Raw genomic sequence first — 15068 nt, 5'->3', positions numbered from 1 at the left:
AGCTATGTTTAACCTCTCGTTGGGAGAAGGAAAACACCGAACACAAGAAGATATTGTTGGTAAGTGGATGGATTTAAAGGAAAAAATCACATGGTTCAATCGATGGTATCATCATCTTAAAAACAGGTATCGTTATCCAAACAACGACAAAGATCTTTTAGAAATGGTTAAAGATCATTACATTTTGGAGCACGAGGGAAGTGACTTCGAGTATGAGGATGCATGGATTCTAGTTAAAAATAACAAATATTTCATGTAGAAGGAACTTTTATGTGAAATGTCTTATGTAATGTTTCGTACGGGTGTATCTCTTTTCCAATAATGTTTTATGTTTGTGTTTTATTTTTCATGGAATAAAGTAGATTTAATTAATAATCTCAGAAGTGCAGTTTAATACAAGCAATACAAATTACAAATACGGGAATTCATTACTTTCCTACATTAATCTAAGGACAATTTAAATCAAATGTGTTGTTGAAATCAAAAGTAGGGTACACGCTTTCGTTCTGTGACCCGCTTCCGGATGCAAATTCATCAGTCATTATGCCCTTTTGTGTAGATTTTTTCCTCCCCCCAGATCCGCTCCCCGATCCCCTACCCGTACAATCGTTCCTCGTGTGTCCAAATTGACCGCATGTAGAACATTCTTGTCGTATGGGACGCTCACCTTGCGACAGAATACAGCCAGTGTTTCTTGGCCTACCCGGCTGACGTCTCTCCATTATGAGTGGCTTCACGGTCATCAAATCATCCGGGATCTCCCACTCAGATGGACTTGGTAAGGGGTTCACAGACTCCTCGTAAGTTTTCCTCAGTGTCTCTGTAAAGTAAGCTTTTAAAGCAAATTCTGAACAATCTTCATAACGGCTCATTGTTAGCACTTTTATGACATGGCCACAAGGTAAGCCATCTATTTGCCACCGCCTACATGTACAGGTTCTTTGTTGGAAATCAACAATAACACTTTTGTGAGTAGAGATTTTCACTTCAAATCTGCTATTTGAGATAGGGTACACCATCCAATTATTACAAGCATTCTTATTAGCTTGTATAATCGTTTCAGCCCATGGGGTGAGTGTTGTTTTTGTTTCAGCTAAAAAAATAGATATAATTTCATAATATCATAAGAGTAGTAAAAATAACATTTCAAGTACTATTATATATAAAATATTAGTACCTGCAACATTACGTTTCTGAAAACTCCATTGTTGCATTGTTGCACGAAAATACTCAATCAACATCAATATTGGCATCTTTCTTGCAAATCTTGACATTGAATTTATCGACTCTGCACTATTTGATGTCATAAGAAAATAACGATTCCCAGGAAAATGTGCCCTGACCCATCTTTCTGGATTGATGTTTTGTTGGTATTCCCATACACGATTATTTACATTTTTTATTTTTTTCATCCCATTATCGAATTTTTTAATAGTATACACTTTGCATGTCTCCCAAAATAATGCCTGTATTGTATCGCTGCTTCCAAATTTTGCTGAAATGTTGAAATACAAATGGATACCACATATTCCATGATGGGCGTGAGGAAATATATTTGCAATTGACGTCGCTATGGATGGAGCCCTATCAGATATGATTGTAAGGTCTTCCAGGTTGCCTATACATTCACGTAGGTTTCGAAGGAACCAGGACCACGTCTCCGCACATTCACTTTTGCATATGGCATAAGCAACATGCATGATTTGGTTTTGACCGTCCATTGTCACTGCGAGCAACATCGTACCTTTGAATTCACCCTTTAGGTGACCACCATCAATTATTAGGGCCGGCCTACAATATTTTATGAACGCTCGTACCTACAATTATTTTTGATTGCATTTACAAATATCAATTAGGATTCATATGTTATATTTGTTATAAAAATTATCACTGCTTACCGAGCAACCCAACGCGATAAACACGAACTCAAACCGATCATCATCGTCTGTTCTTATCTGAGTAACAGTTCCTGGATTGTGCTTCACCAAGTTGTGTAGATACACTGGTAGTTTGGTGAATGAATCCTCTTTGGTACCTCTTAACATCAACAACGCATACTGTTTTGCCCGCCATGCCTGTTGGTATGAGATATTGATTGGAAATTTCGAATTGATGTCCCTCACAATTTCATTACCCCGATAAACTCTATTATAATCTCCGGCCAATACTTCAGCGATAAAGTGCCCGAGTACCTTTTTCTTTGATTGTCGATGATTAGACTCCAACTTTGTTGCACAACAAGTGTGTTGGTCAACAACTTTTGTGACTTGGAAAGCAGTAGTCGATTTGATTCCCCTTGCCCTAACCATCCAAGAACAATTTTCTACCAAACAAACCACCTCGAACCTCCCTTTGCTCGATCTGGTAGTCTTATACTGCTTACCTTGTTCCATGCATTGTCTTCCAATGCAAGCTTGAGCAACTATTTGTCATCAAAAATGTCTAGAACCTTAATCTCTTCATTTATATCCACCCTCTGACATGGAATGTTCACATCATCGTTTACAGGACACGAAGGCAATGGGGGCATACCATGAAACATGGTATCTGAATAAATAAGCTTAGGTTCGTCATCAAATTCTTCTCCGTTAAAATCACTCTCTAGGCCGGATATATCCAACTTGTCACAATCCGCAAACTCGTCATATCCTTTTAGTTCACCATCATGCAAAAATGGAACTTCTTGTTTTGCAGATTCATTACCAACCTTATCCACCACATCTAGTGCTTTTTTTGGTCAAAGTAATGCAACATCATTAACATATGTACCAACATCATTATCACCGATATACTTATAATTCTCCGGTGTAACATACATAATCGGTTCTGGCACTACAGGCACTACATTTACATTTTCAGTGACACTATGATATTGACTTTTACTTGGACTTTTAAAATTACCTATTGGGTTGTTGCTCCCTTTTCCACTTGATAAATTAGCTGCAGATGCCTTTCCTCTATCATCCACTTCATTACGCGATACGCCTTCTTCAACCACCACATAGACAGACACAGATTTATCTCCAACGGTATTTATTACCTTGATCAGCTTTCTAATATCACGATCATCAACAATACCACAATAATATAGTTTTTCTGGATGTTGATAAGCCAGACTGACTTTTGATTCTTCGGGAAGACCCATCTTGCACTTGACCAAATGAACAAATTCGGTGTACGTGGTGGTTTCGTAAAATTCAACACCGAAATAAAACATTCTCGGATTGTATTCGGGTGGCCAAACATATGATAATTGGGAATTAACAAACTCCCATCTTCCATCCGTAATGAGCAATACGAAATACTCATTACAACTCATTATGTTAATTTTGAGAATAAAAAAACTAGAGAGAAGTGCAGTTTTCAAAATATGAAATAATTTCAAAAATATGAAATAGTTAATATATATAGGGTAGGTTCAAAATAGTAATCCACTCTGACAAAAAAGTAGTCAAGTTTAACAAAACAGTAGTCCACTCTGACAAAAAAGTAGTCAAGTTTTACAAAACAGTAGTCCACTCTGACAAAAAAGTAGTAAAGTTTAGCAAAACTAGTTTTTATATTTTACAAAAAATATTTTTTTAACAAAATAATTGTCAAAAAACAACTCTACATTTTATAAACAATATAATTGTTAAAATAATTCTACATCTTATAAACAATCTTTTTAATACTCTATATCACGAAAACAATCCGTTTTTTTTTGTTTTTTTTTATTTTTTTTAAAGTCTAATGTTTTGAATTCTTAAAAATTTTTAACAAAATAATTGTTAAAATAATTCTACATTTATAAAAAAAAATTAAAAAAAAAATTAAAACCGTAGGTTTTTTCTCAAAACAGTAGACGAAACCCCAAAAACAGTAGACTAAAAAAAAAACCGTATTTTCTCCCAAAACCATAGGCTACGGTTTGGGATATCGTAGCTTAATCGAGAGGAAACAGTAGGTTTCCCAAAACCTACGGTTTTGTAGCTACGGTTTCCCAAAACACGAAACAGTAGACAATATGGCGAAACAGTAGACGATTTTAGAAATCTACGGTTTCGTGGCTATAATTGGACATTTACTAATTTTTGGCTAAAATTTGATAATCACTTCCTTAATTTGGTTAGATTAGTAATTACCCCTATATATATATATATATATATATATATATATATATATATATATATATATACTAGGTTAAAACCCGTGGAACCCACGGGTGTTAATTTTAAATAGAACTAAAAATTTAATTATGTAATAAAATAATATATCATTAATTTAGAAAACTTATGAATTGTAATATTGTATTTTTTTAATAACTTTGTGATTTTTAAGTTAATATCATATTGATACTTTGATTTCTAAAGAATGAGCTTTTCTCATTTTACCTAAATTTTGATTTTTTTGTTGTATATGTGCAGAGGAACTCATGACTTAGTCTTTTTTATTTTGTATAATTAGAAAAAGTAGATGTCAGCTTGCATAATAGTAGATGGATGTTTGTTGGTCATAGTGTTATTCAGGTTCTTTTTCTTACTTGTTTACACACAAAGAAATGCATATAGCCACATTAAAGTACAATGGTATAATATAAGCAAAACTCACATAAATGCCAACACAACCAAAACAATACATACAAACGGTCCCTGTTAAAAATATGTATACATGATGTTTTTAAAAAGTATGATAAAAAGTGCTTGCTTAACTCCATTTAAAATAGATTTAATTTTTTTTTTGAAAGAGTTGCTTAACTCCATTTATAGAAATAGTAACTATTAAAATAAAGTCACAAATATGGTCCATTGGTCCATGTTTAACTATAATTATGGAAATGCTCCATGTTTAACTAAATATTCAGAAATCCATGTTAATTAAATAAGAAAAGATTTAGAAGTATAATGCTAAAATGGGGAATTTTTTCAAAGTAGATTGGTGAAATAGATTGAGTTTTAATGTACAATGTTGAAATGGTACGTGTTTATAAAAAAAAACAAAGATAAACAGTCCAATTAAAAAGCTGAAAGCACAATGTTGCTATAAAAAGAAATATAAGTAGGATGCCATTATACACAAATCAGTAAATGTACATTGTTATTTCTTGCATCCCATGGCCAATTTTTATAATCTCATGGTCATACAGGGACTGTTTCTGTGGAAACACACACATACATAAGATTATAAAAGTGTATTTTAAAAGTAGAAAAAAGTACATTGTTATAATATACATTGTTATTAAATATAAACATCACAAAAACTACAATGCTATTTTTTTCATTTATTTTTTGTGAATACTTTGGAATGGAATGGTTCATTCCATAGGAATGAAAAATGACTTGTTTCTTTAGGATAATGGAATGGAATGAACCAATCTGTTTCGTTTACCGATTTCATTCTTTGAGGGGTTTTTTCCTTCAATTGTCCCAAGATGGAACACACCAAAATAGCATTGTACATATTTCTGAAAAATTTTTGTACTTAATCAGTACACAAAAACATCACCTAAAATGAAGTGATATTTTTTTCATTTATTTTCTAGAAAATGTTTGGTATGCTAGAATTTGGAAAGGAATGGGAAGGTTCATTAGCACAACGGAATGAAAAAGAACTTGTTTGATTATCCCAATGGAATGGAATGGCCCAAGCCTTTCCTTTTACTGATTTCATTCCTAGAGGGGTGTTTAGAAATTACCTGATGGTAGAAATCTTCAAATGTTACCGAAAAATGAATCTTCAAACCGATGGCAGAAAGTGAATGGAGAAGAATGTTAAAATCAGACAATAAGTGAGTATAAGAAAGGAAGGAAATGGGTTGTCGTATCAAACTTTATGATAAGATTGTATATGCTGATTTATTGCCTAATATTGCTCAACTTCAAATAATTATAATAATTTTTTGCTAATTTGTTGGATATTATCATTGTGTCTAATTTAAATTTAAACTCCTAATGTTAAGGAATGGATTTAAGAAGGAATAGATTGGAATAGGCTGAAAAGGTATTTCCATATGATATTAATTGTGATATTGGAGATGTCATACCATCTAAATTTTTTGATGTTTGAATTTAATATGAATATGAATGGTATGATATTAGATATGTTTATACGAATTGTATCATTTTTTGGTTCCTTTTTTTTGTAGGGATTCTCATTGATTGATATAGCAATTTAAGTATGATAAGGGTAAGTGGTTAACGGATTGTATATGTGGAAAAAATGCTCGTGTTAATTACATATGACCATATATACTTCCCAATATTTTTAAAATTGTTGTTTAAAAAGTATTTGATTAAGGAATGACTTATACACATTAAATGCATGGAGGGTATATTAGTAAAATCACTTTTGGCTGAAAACTAATGTGGAAGAGGCATGTGGAGAAGAATGATTCTTTTATAGATCAACTATGCTTAGGAAACTCTTGAAAGAAATTAGAATGAATGTGCAATCTATTAATACTGTTGAGATTTAATATTCAATTCATAAGACCAATATTAAGATGACCTTAAACATTTAGTTTACAATGTGATAGTGGTTGAATGGTGTTAATATTATGCATAATCTAAATGAGGGTATGACAGAGGCAAGTCGGCTCCTCCATTGCAGTTGTCAAATTCTTTCCAAAAATGTCGGTTCATAAATTATTGCCATGTCTGCTCCAATGAGTTCTGTATGTGGAACATGTTGACTTTTGACAAACTTGAACCTTGCCTCATCCAGTTCCTCCTCTTCTCTAAATTTGTTATAAACCTTTAATAAAAAATCAAAATCCACAACTTTGTGTTGTTTATTGTATGTTTGACAATATTTTAGAACTTTGGAAGTAACAATTGTTTATGGTTTACCTGTTTCATTAGAATATTCAACAGAAGCTGCTAAATCATCACGATTTCCAAAGTTTTCTCTTATTGTACCTGTAATGGTTTTTCTTACAAAGGTCATGCTTAAAACCAAGAAATTATGAAGAAAATATCTGAATTATGTGTTATAGCTTTAAACTATCTATTGGAGTTCAAACTTATATTAAATTTGTATGGGAGTCAGCATAGAATTTCATCTGTTTTATCTTAAATTTGTATTGGGACTGTTCTTTTATATGTTATATTGTTCTTATTCAAAAACTTTGAGGAGAATACAAAGATATACAAAGAACTGGTGTACAGTGGACCTTGACCTTGAAGGTCAGACGAATAGATGAATTATAACTGAAAATCAATTCAATTGCATTAAATTACATTGAGTGTTTTCCCTAATTTTTAAGCCAGCTCCCTAGAACACATTAAGTTAGGATTTCAAATACACATACGGAGAGTTTCCTTTTCAACCTCACTATAATTGTAGAGATAGGGCTGTCAAACACATAAAATTCCGCACAGATTAACGCTCATGTTCACTAAGTTAACACCATTTGATGGTAAAGAGCTTATGATAAGTAGACCTAGACTGTAAAGCTTGAAACGTTCTTCAAATTTTGGAGTTTCTTCATTTAAATTTGTACATAGAAAAAAAAATATGCCTGAAACCAATCATATTCGTCAATGAAGCCTTCAGATAGAACAGAACATAATAAACATGTTAAGATAACCAAAGAAAAATTTCCAAAAAGGAATTAGAAATCAACCAGGTTTGTAGAAGAGAAACAACCCATAATCATTGTGCATACAACCTGTGAATAAGGTTAAAAGAAAGATCGATAAAAGAAACAATAGAGGAAGATGAAGACAAGTAAAAGAAATTACATAGCATGGTCAATCGGAGAGGATACAACTTATTACCTTTTGTTATATTAAAGTTGAGGATGAAGCCAAACTTCAACAAATAAACAGGAGATGAACTTGTTTTCTTGTTCTGTTGTTCATAGAACCCAAGTGGTCAAGGTTTGAAAATGAAAATATGAAGTTAAAATCGAACCCAAAAAATCTACAAATACACTAAAATTAAAACACATGCATCTGGTCAATATTACACAAACATCCCAAAATTTGAACCTTAGAGTTTTGCGCCCATCGATGAATAAAAGAGAAACTCAGAGGGATTACTAAACATAGAAAAGAGGAGAGCGGTCATTGATGAGTTTGTCGGTTTACGCTATTGCGAAGAGCAGCAACAAAAAAACCATGTTTTTGATACATAACTCTACACCAATGATGGAAAGAGACGGAAAAAAGAGCGAGAACAGGAGGTGGGAAGAAGAAATCAGCTTCTTAAACTGATGAAGGTATAAGTGTTTGTGTGATTTGATTTTCAAAATGAAAAAGCTAAACTGGGTAGATAGCCGTGATATGGGACAAGAACATATCCAAAATTTACGGGATTTATAATAGCATAACGTAATTAAGTAACAAACTTGCAAAATTTTCGGATTCAACAGAAATTGATGAGAAATTGGAATGCAAGGGTAATTTGGGGAATTCATATTCATCATATGAGCGGGAAAATTCTATCGGGGAGGTCTATAAATCTTCTTATTTATTATTTATTAGGTTATAACCCGTGGGCACCACGGATAAAAAATTTTAAAATAATTTCGATTAAATTATAAATTAATTATTGAAAATTGATAATAAAATCTTTACCAATTGATAAATGTATATATTTTGTAAGGAATATGATAATGACATTATTATTTGTTGAAATTAACGATAGTTGTTTGAATATGTAAGTATAACTTTTTATTTTTTCTTCTCTCTCTAGCGTTGTGGCATCCATGTTCTTGTTTGATATATAATAAAAAATCAAAAATAATAAAGTAAGTTAAAGAGTAAAATTAATAATTTGAAACTAAGGGTTACATACGAATGGTGGCTCCTTTTAATTGACGAATTGAATAATAATCAAATAGCAAATAAATGATAGTTGTAAATCATGTGAGCAATATATATATTATTTGTCTTTAATTTTATAACGTGTGATTATAATTAATATTCAAGATGCTTTGATTGTTTAAGTATAAATTAATTAAAAATATCCATCTTGTATAATGATATATAAATTAAAGTGACTTATAAAATTCGTTACCATAATACATAAAATGATATTATTAAATTTTAAATGACCCATTCAGTTATAGTTAAATAAATAAAACATTTATAAAAACATTTAAATTATTAATAATTCGAAATCGTAATATATAAATCCAACACAATCAATTATAAATTAAAATGATATATGTGATTTACTAAAATTAAGTCATTGTTATACGACAATATGACAAACTGAATAGATTGAAAAAACAAAAACAATCATTCATAAAAATGTTATTGTTATATGACAAAGTATAAAATAAAGTAATGTAAGAAACATATATATGAACAAAATAAAAATAAATTACAAACAAAAATAATGAATAAAAAATAAATAAGTAATGTTTTAAATATTGAATTAAAAATATAAATGCTTAACAATTTAAATGGATGTACAAAGTATTAGTTGAAGTTAATAGAAAATTACATAGAAAAATATTATTTCAAAACAATAAAAATTAGAATAAAACATGATAATATAAAATTTTCAAATAAAAATATTCATTACGGTGTAATTATGTTATCCTTACAAACCTAACATTTTTACAATTCAAAATATTATATATTTTGGTTGTTATTAACCTATGATACTTATGTTGATTCTCAAAAGAATGTGTTATTCACTTTACTAAACATAAACATGTTATATCTACGTTTTAATAAAAAAAAGTAATAATAAACTAAAAATTTAACAATAAACATGTATATATTTTAAAACTACAAGGGGCAAAATTGAATTTTGGTAAAAGATGAATGAAGGTTTCTTTCAACACAAAGCCACAGTTGCCACGACACATCATCTCGTTAATTGTTTTCCTCGGACGATTGATTGTCTTCTAACACTACTGACGGTGACAATAGCTTTCTCCGGCAACCTTAAGGTATGTACCCGCTCGCTATGTACATAGATATAAAACTTAAGATCATATGCATTAATAATTTGTTTTTCTTGATTTACGCTTTCAACGGTTATTTAGGGATTTAATCGAGAAAATCATCAATTCTGGATTTATAGTTTAACCTAACCATCAAATAGAACTGTTTATGCAACCGGTCGAGTTTAGGATTTGCTGATGTTGTGTATACAAGCAATGATTGATAAAATGGAAGCTCAATTCTTTCATTTTTTTTGAAGATAATCGGAGTTGGATTCATAGCTATAGCGGAAATCAGAAAGGCTTTTATTGTTTCCGAAGCTGGGGTACAATCATGAAATTGAATTATCGGCATCTCCAGTTGTTCGTGTATTTTGTTTCAAACCAAATACCGTTTGTTGCACCGGAATCGACAAGCAAAGGGTGCACCAGTTTGTTGTCGCCGTTCTAGCTATTAGTCACTGGAGGATTACAAAAGGCAAAGGTATTATGTATGTCGATGAAGTTATAAAGAAAAAATAGGGCAAGAAATCAAAATAGAAATAGGATGCTATAGTTACAGATAAAATGAAGTTTTAAGAAAGTAAGCTATATTTTTAAAGTTTTACTAATTATAGCAATTGTCTTTTTGAAGATAATCTATATGATTAAAAATTCTACCCCCAATCCAAGATTCTATTTACCTCTTAACACATGGAACCAACAGTGAAGTAGGTTACTAACTACATAATATTGTAATGAGTTATTCAGTTACTTTTTTATTAAAAAGTCTTGTTTCACCACCATACTTTTCAAGAATGTGATTACTCCTTATCAAATAGTTTTGAAGCTAAATATAAGCATAAAGTTAATGAATTCTGATCAGATGTGAGAATCTAGTAAAAAAAAGGAGAAATGTCACCAAATTTAACTATTTTTGACTGCTGATGCTACTTTCTGGCAACTTGTTGAGTTTGTGGTATAAAACATTTATGGTGATGGCTTTTTTTGCCAACTACATATTATGGCAAATTGGATCCTCGTACAGGGAAACTTTATCTAAAAGGTTAGTACCCTGAAATAGAACAACTTTTATAGCATTCAACAAATATTCACTAAGGAGATTGCACCCCGTTTGAGCAGATTAAGCAAATCCTCAAATCCTATAAAATAATATGAAAGTAGAATGATATTGTAGGTAAAATATGAAAGTAAGATATTGTAAAATAAAATGACAGTATAAACAAATAATTGAGAGGTTTGAGCTATTTATAATTATTGAAGGTTAACTTCTAAAGCATATTGCTATTTGATGCATTTAACACCAAAACATGGATAAATAAATAGCAATGTACTTTGGTTTTTTGATAAAAAAATAAAAACAAATAGCATCAACCAGAAACAAATAGATATAAACTCAGAAAATGCAATAAACATAAAATATTTATAAAGTAAAAAAAATATGTATGAATTCAAAAAACGCAACAAATATAAAATATGTATAATGTAAAAAAAAATAACATCAACGAGAAATAAATAGATATGAATTTAGAGTACTTTTAAACATTTTGGGAAATAGCAACATACTTTTTATAGATTATTCAAAATAGGATGCCTTAATGTGACCATTTTAAGAGTACACTGCCATATTTTGGCTTCAAAATTATTTTAAAAAAGAAACATTTTAGTATTCTAAAGTTCATTGCTATTAAAAGTGCATTTTCAAAAGTAGGATGTTATTATAGTTGTATTATTTGGTTAAAAATGATCCATGTAACAGAAAAAACATTACAAAACTGGATAAAAAGTTTTTTTTTTTTAAAACACAGCCAGATAATAAGATCCTTCGATATCACATAAAAAAACCCACACACACACACATTATGTAGTAAAACAACGTCAATAAAAGCAAAAAAGGGAAATTTTAGTACACTAACCCGATGAATCGAAGTTATGTGAAGCAAAAAGATATTTCTTTTATGTGTAGAGGCTCGATGAGTTGAAAAATAATGAGTATTATTTTATCCTGAGATTAGGTTGGTAGAATACGGAGGTCCTCTTTGTAGAATTCAAGAATCAGGAATCCGGAGGTGCTCTATAAATTGTTACAGGGGAAGACTTTTATAACTGGGCTAAAATGATGTGAGTACGCAATAATAAGGAATAAGAAATAAAAAATTGATCGTATACTAATTTGAATATACATGATTTTAGCCTATAAATTAGAAATTGTAATCGTATCATTAATGATTGAAAGGTTCTGCATATAATCAACATAAATTCCGTATAAATTTAAATTGGATTGAGCCAAGTAATCTTATTATTTGAAATTCTAGCAATAGATGTAATTTTAAATTTAAATGTATATACGTTTTCTATGAGATAATTATGTAAGTATAAATTTGGTAGCTTATGAGCTCCTTTTTTGTAGGAATTTCGGAAATATTAATATTAATTAACCTAAAACCATTGCTGATTTTATGGTTTTGATTGCAGGTATTTTAGGATATAAGATAATATCCTTCAAATAAGGAAAACTGAAATGCTGATATGTAGGAATTGAATGTCGATTGATGCAGTGATTTAGTGGGCGGGAAAAGTAGAGAGTATAAGGTTGGAGAGAATGCCACGTGGCAGAAGGGTGGTCTAAGAGATTGACACGTGGCATCTAGGAGAGGCTTTTATTAAGCATGGAGATTAGGATAGGGGATATAGACACTAATGTCATGTGCGATAACCAGTGTTATCTTAATTATCTTCAAAATAAGTTATAGTTTTGGTCCTTATGGTTTACATGCTTCTGCACGCATACTAAAAAATATTGAACTTTTGACACATTTCATTCTTATAGTTTCTATAACTTGCACCAATGATCCCTAAGACTAACTCCGTGTGAAATGCTTAAATGCATGTTAAAATATATATATATATATATATATATATATATATATATATATATATATATATATATATATATATATATATATATATATATATAAAGGATCAAATGAGAACACCTAAAAGATTGAGAACGCGAGAACAACTATATTCATTTGTGATTCCATGTATTCATTTGTGGAGAAATGATAAATTTTTTACGCACAATCAACATGAATATGCATTTTCTCTTCAATTGAAATTAAAGGCGTAAAAATTTATTATTTCTCCACAAATGAATACATGGAATCGCAAATGAATATACTTTGTTCTCGCGTTCTCAACCTTTTTGGTGTTCTCATTTGATCCTACTCCTATATATATATATATATATATATATATATATATATATATATATATATATATATATATATATATATATATATATATATATATATATATATATATATATATATATATATTTCTTATTTTTTTATTTTCATCTTAATTTTTAAATAAAAGAACCACAAATCACCACCAACACATTACCCCACCATCAGACTGTCATCGAAAAACCAACCCCCACATCACAACCATCATCTATATGCCTCCAAAAAACCAACCATACACACTACGGCAATTACCCACCTCCTTTCGAAAAACCATCGACCAACCACTAACCACAAGTACCATGTCACTAGAAAATCAACACCACTACATCAAACCTACCACCATCATCAATACAAATAACCAATCACAATCATCAGCACCACCACCATGACCAATCACCACCAACCACCACCTTACCAAATCATTTTTAACGTCAAATTCGAAGTGTAGTGTATTGAAGATTATTATCGGTTGTAAAGGCCATATCAAATTTGTCGAATGGCGGCCATCTATTTAAATTGAACGAAAAAGGATTTTTTAAGTGAAAGAGAAGCAATTTCCCCAAAAATGCATCCTTCCCCGATTCCATAAATAACGACATATGATGAGGAATCACAATCGATGCAACAATCATTTGTAAAGGAGAGCGAGGGTGGCATCTCTAGGGTAAATCCAAATATAATCTAGGTCCACTAAAAGACTCGAGAATACTACTTATGCTGCTTCAGTTAGGTGCGTTGATTTGGATGCGGGTATAACGAGTTGCATAATATTCTCGCTATCACCACCTAATTGTTTCTTCGAATGTATGACAAGATGAGATCAAAAGAAGGCGACCATGGTTGGAGACGGCGTGAAACAAAAGAGGAATATACCAAAACCGCTTTGAGCCACAAGGTCGGCCAAGAATTATAGGTTTATTTTTAAAATTTACAGTCCCTGAAAATAAAATAAATGTCAGATTTCGTTAAAGAAAAAACAATGACATTTTTTTTCGATTTACAAGCAATTAACGTTGGAGTATTAACGATAATAGCCTAAGGAACCTTGGTTGCAACTTTTGAAAACAATCGGGATGAGTTCTGTAGAAAATTCAAAACTTAAACAATAAGTAAATATGAGTAAACTATAGAGACCAAAATTAATATATATATATATATATATATATATATATATATATATATATATATATATATATATGCAAATAAAGAAAATGTTGGGAATGGAAAAAAAATATTAACAACCTTGGATAAAATTTGTCCAAGGTAATCGCGTGTCGTCTTTTTAATCATGATCGTTGATTGATTTGGTCCGATGATTACGATATGTCTTAAAAAACACAGAAACAGACGTTCAGAACATTATCATCCATTATATCATTTGAAGACAAATAGACATATGGTTTTCAACGTACTTACATATATAACCTCACTACAATAAACCTAATCTACTCTCTGTTTATCACTCAACCTAATCTACAAGAATAATCAAGAACAACAATGAAACACGAAACCCTAATTCTATACAGGAAGAGAGAATGAGAGAATAGTCGTCTGATAGAGTGTAGAGAGGAAAAATGAATCGATTCAAGCTGCAACGAACCAACTACACCTTTAAGTACCCGAGTAAACAGATCTCCTCAACCTGCATGTCAACCCGAACACAAATAAGAAGAAAGTACATCGCAACCCACAAGAATCAACCACAATACACAAACTACCCACATCACAATAAATAACAAAACCAACAATAAATAAACTTACATTTTCAACCCTGCAAGAACAAAGAATGTTAACCTTATATACTAAAACATATTTTTAACACCCCTCCTGAAACTTAACATTCAAAAACAAAATGTTAACCACTACTAAAAGGAGTAACCACACCAATTTCATTTACTCAAAAATTATGTTGCACAGAATTTAAAAACTTAGTTAAAATA

General features: G+C 30.7%; 1 protein-coding gene, 1 long non-coding RNA gene and 1 pseudogene across 2 annotated transcripts; 1 reads left to right on the top strand and 2 right to left on the bottom strand.

The window, feature by feature from the left end:
• Positions 1 to 446: 446 nt before the first annotated feature.
• LOC145104394 (uncharacterized) lies at positions 447 to 2393 on the bottom strand. Its single transcript, XM_079041651.1, has 3 exons — positions 1899 to 2393; positions 1178 to 1817; positions 447 to 1093 (listed from the first exon to the last, which is right to left on the bottom strand). The coding sequence occupies exons 1-3, from the start codon at positions 2391 to 2393 to the stop codon at positions 447 to 449; spliced, it is 1782 nt and encodes a 593-aa protein (XP_078897777.1).
• Positions 2394 to 6469: 4076 nt separating this feature from the next.
• On the bottom strand, positions 6470 to 8268 carry LOC145109728 (uncharacterized). The gene is made up of 3 exons (XR_013709176.1): positions 7758 to 8268; positions 6828 to 7648; positions 6470 to 6732 (listed from the first exon to the last, which is right to left on the bottom strand). It is a non-coding gene; the product is annotated as an uncharacterized LOC145109728 (long non-coding RNA).
• Positions 8269 to 10108: 1840 nt separating this feature from the next.
• On the top strand, positions 10109 to 10420 carry LOC145168806 (large ribosomal subunit protein uL6m pseudogene; annotated as a pseudogene).
• Positions 10421 to 15068: the final 4648 nt, after the last annotated feature.

Source organism: Lactuca virosa, chromosome 4 (assembly GCF_052849685.1).
Source record: "Lactuca virosa cultivar CGN04683 chromosome 4, Lactuca_virosa_CGN04683_v6, whole genome shotgun sequence".
Classification (NCBI taxonomy): Eukaryota; Viridiplantae; Streptophyta; class Magnoliopsida; order Asterales; family Asteraceae; genus Lactuca; species Lactuca virosa.
This window is presented reverse-complemented; position numbering and strand designations above follow the sequence as displayed.

What these genes read in the sequence shown, in the direction of transcription:
- LOC145104394 (XM_079041651.1), bottom strand. Translation starts at nt 2,393, where the DNA reads ATGGAACAAGGTAAGCAGTATAAGACTACCAGATCGAGCAAAGGGAGG. An exon ending in TTATCGCGTTGGGTTGCTCG is followed by an intron (nt 1,818 to 1,898) that starts GTAAGCAGTGAT and finishes AAATAATTGTAG; the next exon opens with GTACGAGCGTTCATAAAATA. An exon ending in TCAGAAACGTAATGTTGCAG is followed by an intron (nt 1,094 to 1,177) that starts GTACTAATATTT and finishes CTATTTTTTTAG; the next exon opens with CTGAAACAAAAACAACACTC.